This window comes from Sapajus apella, unplaced genomic scaffold, assembly GCF_009761245.1.
Source record: "Sapajus apella isolate SASKATOON/1434 unplaced genomic scaffold, GSC_monkey_1.0 scaffold243, whole genome shotgun sequence".
In the NCBI taxonomy this organism is placed as follows: Eukaryota; Metazoa; Chordata; class Mammalia; order Primates; family Cebidae; genus Sapajus; species Sapajus apella.
Genome location: NW_022437183.1, coordinates 400,577 through 407,800, shown reverse-complemented (window position 1 = coordinate 407,800; position 7,224 = coordinate 400,577). Strand labels below are relative to the sequence as shown.

General features: G+C 50.8%; 1 protein-coding gene across 3 annotated transcripts in view; it reads left to right on the top strand.

The window, feature by feature from the left end:
• The first annotated feature begins 3,792 nt into the window (after nucleotides 1-3,792).
• The window catches only part of ALOX5 (arachidonate 5-lipoxygenase), a 60,541-nt gene continuing 57,109 nt past the window's right edge, over nucleotides 3,793-7,224 (top strand). For all 3 annotated transcript variants that reach the window (XM_032271646.1, XM_032271645.1, XM_032271647.1), the window contains exon 1: nucleotides 3,793-4,056. In XM_032271646.1, the coding sequence (XP_032127537.1) occupies nucleotides 3,907-4,056 (150 nt within the window). In that variant the 5' untranslated portion in view covers nucleotides 3,793-3,906. The remainder of the gene's footprint in view (nucleotides 4,057-7,224) is intronic.

Here is a 7,224-nt window from a genome sequence, read left to right as displayed (position 1 = left end):
AAAGGGACACATCTGGATGAGGGGGGAAAGCTTAACCAAATACCAGGCCATGCTCCTAGGCAATCCAGATGTAACCCTTAAAACCTGTAACACCCTGAATCCAGCTTCAGTGCTGCCCACAGACCCAATAGCTGATCATTCCTGCAAGCCGGTCATTGCACACACATATATTAGCCGGCCTGATTTAAAAGACCAGGCTCTTCCAGATTCTGAGGATGACTGGTTCACAAATGGCAGTAGTTTTGTGGCAAATGGGGAGCACCAAGCTGGATATGCAGTAGTGAATCATAACACCATTCTCGAAGCCCAGCAACTGCCCCCGGTACGTCAGCACAAAAGGCTGAAATCATTGCTCTTACTCAATCATTCATACTGGGACAAGGAAAAAAGCTTAACATCTATACAGATTCTAAATATGCATTCCTTGTGGTTCATGCTCACGTGACAATCTGGAAAGAAACGGGACTACTAACTAGCAAACACTGCCCTATAAAGCGTGGGCCTGAAATTCTTCAGCTATTGGAAGCAATACACCTGCTAAAGGCTGTGGCAATAATTCATTGTGGGTGGCATCGAAGGGACTTAACCCCTATAGCACAAGGGAAGAGCAAGGCTGATGGAGAAGCTGAAGCCGCAGCCCTCAGGGTGCAATCCCAACAGATCCTACCACTACTTCCTTTCTGTGATTCCCCAATAGAACCTGAGTACCCACTGCAGGAAGAACAGCTATTAAAGGAACAAGGGAGACAAAGAAAAAAGGATGCTGGTGGTGTATGAGATCAAAAATATATCTCCCTCAGACAGCCCAGTAGAAAGTCATAAAAGCCATGCATGCCTCTTTCCATGGGGGTAGGGATGCAACTCTGGCCATGGTAAACAAGCTCTTTACTGGAGCTAACTTAGCTTCACTGGCTAAGCAGGTCTGCCAACCCTGCTCACTGTGAAAATCTAACAACCCAGGAAACAAAACGCCTCCTCTAACAGAACCAGTGCCGAGGAGAGGAACTTATCCAGGAAAGACTGGCAGTTAGATTTCACACATATGCCAGCTTGCAGAGGATATGAGTTTTTGTTAATACTACCTTTACCTTTTTGTTGGTATACCTTTACTGCTTGGATGGAAGCTTATCCTACCAGAATAGAGACGGCTAATGAGGTTATAAATGTTCTCTTAAGAGAAATAATGCCCCAGTTTTGGTCACCTCAAAGCCTCCAAAGTGATACTGGCCTGTCCTTTGTCTCCCAGCTAACTCAAGGGGTTGCTAAGGCTCTTGTAATAAAATACTATGTACATTCAGCATGGAGGCCTCAATCCTCCAGGAAAGTAGAAAAGGCTAACCAAACTCTAAAACAAGCATTAGCTAAGCTATGTCGGGAAACATCAGAAACTTGGGTCAGCTTACTGCCCATAGCCCTCTTAAGGATCCATAATACCTCTAGAGCAAAAAATATAATTGCCTACGAAATGTTATACAGAAGGCCATTCCTAACTAATGACTTAATTCCTGACCCCGAAACAGCGGTTTAGTAAAATACCTAGTCGACCTAGGATAATTTCATCAGGCTTTACAAAAGTTTGGAATTCAAAGACTCCCCACACTGGGAACTAACCAGCAACCCAAAATCAGGCCAGGAGATAAGGTACTTGTTAAAACGTGGAAGGAGGGATCACCTGCTCAACAATTACAACCCAAATGGAAGGGACCATTTTCAGTAATGCTGGTCACACTTTCTGTGATCAAAGAATTAGGATTAGATAGTTGGATATATCTTTCAAGGATGGAGCCAGCAATATCAGAAGCCCCAGACCAGGAACCTCAAGTTCCCATCATTCACTACACCTGTAAACCTGTGGAAAACCTGAAGTGCCTATTTAGAAGACAGTCAAAAGATAAGTAAATGCCTACCAACTTTCCTTGGTGTTTTTGTTGCATATTTACTGTAGGGTGGATAATTGTAGCCATTTTTTATTTTGGGAGTTTAATTGCCTTCTTCCAAATAGATGGAATCACTTCCTTTGCAGTAATTAAGCAGAATGTTTTAATACATTTCTATAGCAAACATTCCTGATGGCATACATATCCACTCCCAAAATTCCCATTAAATCTTTTAATTCATTTCCTCTCACGTAGAGACCATTGAGCTTCAGATGATTGTGTGACAAGGTTTCCAGCCAGTTCCAGGTGAAGGCACCACCCCCTGCCATCAAGAAGCCACCCTGTCTCCACTAGACAGAGTAGGGCGAGAGTTCCATGATCACCAACAGGTAGAGACGATGACCCAAGCCAACATGAAGCAGTTACAGAATAAAGACCTTCAGTCTCACTGCCTCGCATAAAGATTTATAGGGATCACGTCTGTCATGGGGGAGATGAGGCAGAATAGGGTCTGGAGGCAGGGAAGCTACGGCTGTTTCACACGGACTTCCTAGAACTAAATTAAAGGGAAAACCCTAACTTTCCACGCCTAAGTTAGCAAAAGGACCAGAGGCTACTCCCTTTGCAAACCCCCCACCTTTTCTGCCGGCAGATAGGAAATTGTCTGTCCCCAACAAATCAGACCGATTTCGGGTTGAGTCTTCTGTTTGCAACTTTGTAACTTCACTCCAGCCTCTAACTAGTTGCCCCCCACAACCAATCAGACTGCCAGCGGAGTCTTCCTTTGCATAGCAGTATAACTTTGTAACTTCACCCTAGCCTTTGACTGGTTGCTTTCTACAACCAAGCAGCTGTTTGCACAGGAGTTTGACCTTTATAACTTCATTTCAGCCTCTGGTTGGCTGCTTTCTGCAACCAATCAGACCAATTGCGGTCCACCTTCATTTACATAAGGTGAGTATGAAGTGACCAGTGGGAAACAATTCTAGGGGATATTTGGACCCAAGAAGCTTCTGTATCTGGGCCCTTGAGTCACTGCTCGGCTGGCTCCCAGGCTGGACTGTACTTTCATTTTCTGCTTTTGTTCTTTTGCTTCACTTTTTCTTTGCTTTGCTGGGCCTCTTGTCCAATTCTTTGTTCAAAACGCCAAGAACCTGGACAACTTCCAGTCACGACACTCTATAGGTGGCACTGAGCCCTCTCCACACAAGCCTGACTTCCTTAGCACCACACACCCCAGTCTCCCCAAGCGCACTGGCCTCCTTAGACAGCCCGCACGTCCAGGTGCGGTGACCTCCTCCCACACCACTGGGACCACTGGTCATCTCCGGGATTGGGCGCAGTCTTGGCGCCTGCCTGCCAGCCTCCCACCCGGAGCCGCAGGTCCAGCCAGTGAAGAAGGAGGGAGCCTCTGCTAAGGCGCCAAGGGAGCCTCTGCTCCAGAATCCACCCTGGGTATCAGCGCTGGGGTGGCCTCCTCCAGGAAGCCCTCCTGACTCCCCAGTGGGTCGCTCCTCCCCTGCAGACTCCCAGAGCCCCCCTCCTCTAAGTATCGCGGCGTGGCACTAAGAACCTGGGGAGGGCAGAGGCTGTGCCTAGATTTCTAGGGGTCCCCGCAGCCCCATCCCAGTGCCTACAGGAATGTGGCCTTGGGCGACGCCGAGGCAGGCAGACAGGGCGCAGGGTGGAACCAATGCAGTAGAGACCAAGTGAACTAAAGGATGAGGGGTGGCAGCGAGGTTGCCCCAGTCCCCTGGCTGCGGGAACAGATCTTCGATGAGGATAGACCCAGGAGCTGGGGTACCCTACCCGGCCCGAGGCGAGGTCCCCAGTGGCCGGCGCCGCGGGATGGGTGGAAGGGAAGTACCTGTTGAGACGTGGGACCAGGCCGGGGCGGGGCAGGGGTGACCGGGGCGGGGCGGGGACCGGGGCCCCGGGCCAGTGATAGGAGGAGGCTGCGGCGCCAGATGCGGACGCCGGGACCGCGGCTCCGAGGCTCCCCGCGCTCTCCGCGCCCGCGGCTCGCGCCATGCCTTCCTACACCGTCACCGTGGCCACCGGCAGCCAGTGGTTCGCCGGCACGGACGACTACATCTACCTCAGCCTCGTGGGCTCGGCGGGCTGCAGCGAGAAGCACCTGCTGGACAAGCCCTTCTACAACGACTTCGAGCGCGGTGCGGTGAGCGCGGGCGAGGCGCGGGTCCGGCACGGGCGGGGATCCGGCTGGGGCGCGTCCCGGGACGGGTTTGGAGGCAGAGGCCGGGGTGGGGGCCCCAAGGGCCGGTCGGACAGGACTGGGCGCGTCCAGGATCCCGTCGCGGCGGGCAAAACTGCGGTGGGGCGCGCCCTGGGCTCCCAGCGGCGGGTAGGTCCTGGTGGGGAAGCGTCCAGGACCCCTCGCGGCGGCTGCCACCCGCGTGCGGTCTGCAGGGCGCCGCCCGCGCCCCTGGGAGAAGGCCCACGGTTTCCTCTCCACAGTCTCGGCCGGGAGGCTCCGGAGCCCCCTTCACAGGGCGGCATTTCTTGTGCCAGCTCTCCCTTGGGCTCCTTCCACAGGTGCACGGTGAGGGAGATGGGGAGGGGTCGTGCTCACAGAACTCTAAGGACACCTCAGAGCAGCCAGCCATGAGCTGTGGGGGAGGATGCAGGTCAGCGGGTCCAGAGGCTTGAGTTCCATCCAGACATGACCACCAGCTCACTGTGCCTTCTGTCTGGGCCTCAGTTTCCCCAGCTGTAAAATGGAGGGTTGGCTTCAGTCTGGTCCATGAGTCATGAGGGAACCCAGGCCCACCTGGTGGTGGCTCAGACGGCACCTGGGCACCTTACATTCTCAGGACAGGCCACAGAGTAAATTAAAGGGAAGGAACAGGAGAACCCAGGCAAGGAGAGGCCTTTCCTAAACGGAGGGGCTGCACTCCCTCCCAGCAGAATGTACACCAGGGAACACTTCCACACTAGGTGTAAGGACTCAGGGGAGCCCTCAGCATTTGGAAGCTAGTTCCTAACTCTGACCTGGACCTGAATTCCAACCTCACAACTTTCCTGAGCATGGACAGGTGGCCGTTCTCACTGAGCCCTTAATGAAGTACCTAATCCAGTACCTGGCACAAGGGAAGCGCTCCATAAATGACTGGTAATAGTCCCAGAACACTGCAGGTGCCCAGGGAATATCAGTTCCCTTCCCACCATCCCAGCTCCTAACTAAACCAAGAAGATTTAGACTTTACCAAGCTGTCTTCTCACCATTTAGTTTCCTATTCGATCAAACCATATGAAATTGCTCATAATGGACAAATATAACTGGCAAGTTCATGTTTCAACTGATTGTTCTTGGATAAAACTTGTCATGTTTTAGGTGTGCAGAGCCTAACGTAAGTAAAAATGACTCTCCTCTTTTTCTGGATTCCAAGCTCTCCATGGGCTCAGTTCCTACCCAGGATCCTCAGACCCTCACCGGGTAGCCTGACATGGCCATCAGCCAAGTTCACCATCAGCTTGGCTTGAGCTCCGTTCAAGAAGAGTTAGGCATGGAGTACAAGAGCAGCCTTCAGTTGCTTAGCTGCCCCAGTCAGGGAACCAGCCCTGAGGACTATGGTGCCATGGAGTTAATGTGTCATCCATTTGGGGTGATGACCCTCTGCCATTTCTGACACACCTTCATTTATTTCCATGATTTCATGGATTCCCCCACACCTAGAGGAGAAGGACAGGGTGCAGACTACTTTCCCTTTGTAAGTGCCTCCCCCCATTCTCCTCCACACACCGCAAGGTTCTAGAAGCAAAGGACATAGGTGTGCTCACACTGCATAGCACGGGCACCCCGTGTGTGCTTTTCCCCCAGAGGAGACATGCTGATGTGGCAATAGCGGGGTCTCAGGACAGAGTGAAGATACTGTTCTGTCCCTTACCTTTCTCTCTCAGCCTGTCTTCCCCACCCTGAGAAGTCATTCAAATGACATTGTGATTAAACACCTCAGCTGGAATCCCAGGCACAAATTTCAGGAGAGATTTGCATATCACATTTCCATTGGATTAGAAGGGCTACAAGCGGGGGTTGGAGAGGGGGCCTACAGCAGGGTGCGGAACCAGCTAGGGGTGAAAGGTTCCTTGAAAAAATCAGCCTTTGAGAAAGTTCCTGTTGATGCAAAGTTACTCCATGCTTTCTCTTGCCCAGCCCAGAACTACTTCCTCATTCTCCCAGCTGGGTATCTGTAAAGACAATCATCCTTTTTGGGTAAAGGTAAAAGAGAAACCCTAGAGGAAGTACTTGCTGAGAAGACAAGGCTATCCCATTTTATGGGGAAAAGTGTGAAAATCTGTTAACTATGGTAACAATAACAATAAAGGTGTTTCCACACAATTCAATCATTTCCAAGTTATTGGCAAGTCAACACCCCCCTCCTGCAGGCATAGTTAAGTCGAATAACGGACAGGACTGATGTTTCCCTGAATAAAGTGAGTCACAAATCCCTGCTTATTCTCATCAGAGTTCCGCATAGTAATTCAGTCAGGACTGGGAATCAAGTCCTTCGAAGGTGGGATTATCCTGTAAACGGTTGTGTCTTCCTTGGCCCCCCACTGTCTGCTGGAGAAAGCCGGGATCCCACACAGAATGGCCTGATTTCCAGAGGCTAGCCCAAGTCTACGCAAATTCAACCAGTTGATTTGTTTCTTTAAATTTAAAGTAATTCAGATCGGATAAGATGACTGTAAAAGATCTGAAGATTTTTTGAGAAATCTTAGTTGCCCCATTTCATTCCGTGCTAGTACTTTTACGAAACCTAGGGGCAATAGGGTGGTGTTTAATATACGATACTTGAATGTGTTCAGCAAGTATAGACAAGTCTTATAATGATACATGCTTCTTAAATATAGTCAGTGAGTACCCTTACATTCATAAAAAATGAATTCTAGAAAACCTCCTTCTTGGAAATGGGACCGTTAGTGGAGTAAAAATATTTATTTGTTAATACCCTCAGCCTGTCTCTCATCTCCCAGTCTCCCCCTCTGAACCATCTTTTCCCTACATTCTGCCCCCTCTTCTGCCTCCTCTTCCTTCCCCTGCTCCCAATTCCCTCAATGCCCCCCATTTCTGCCCTCTGCCCTACAGCTCTCCCTTCTTTTCTGCTCTGATTTTCCTCTCCACTCTGTCTTCCAGCCGCCCCTCAGAGGCTGCTTCTCTGCTCCCTCAATCTCCAGCTTTTTCCCTCCTCTGCCCCTTGGTTTCCCTATCCACTGCCCCCGTCCCTCTCTCAGTCCCTTGCTGTCTTCAGCTCTTCCCTGTAGCCTCCCCCTCTCTCATCCTGAGTCTCTCCTTTGGCCCATAATCTTCCTCTCTGCCCTATAG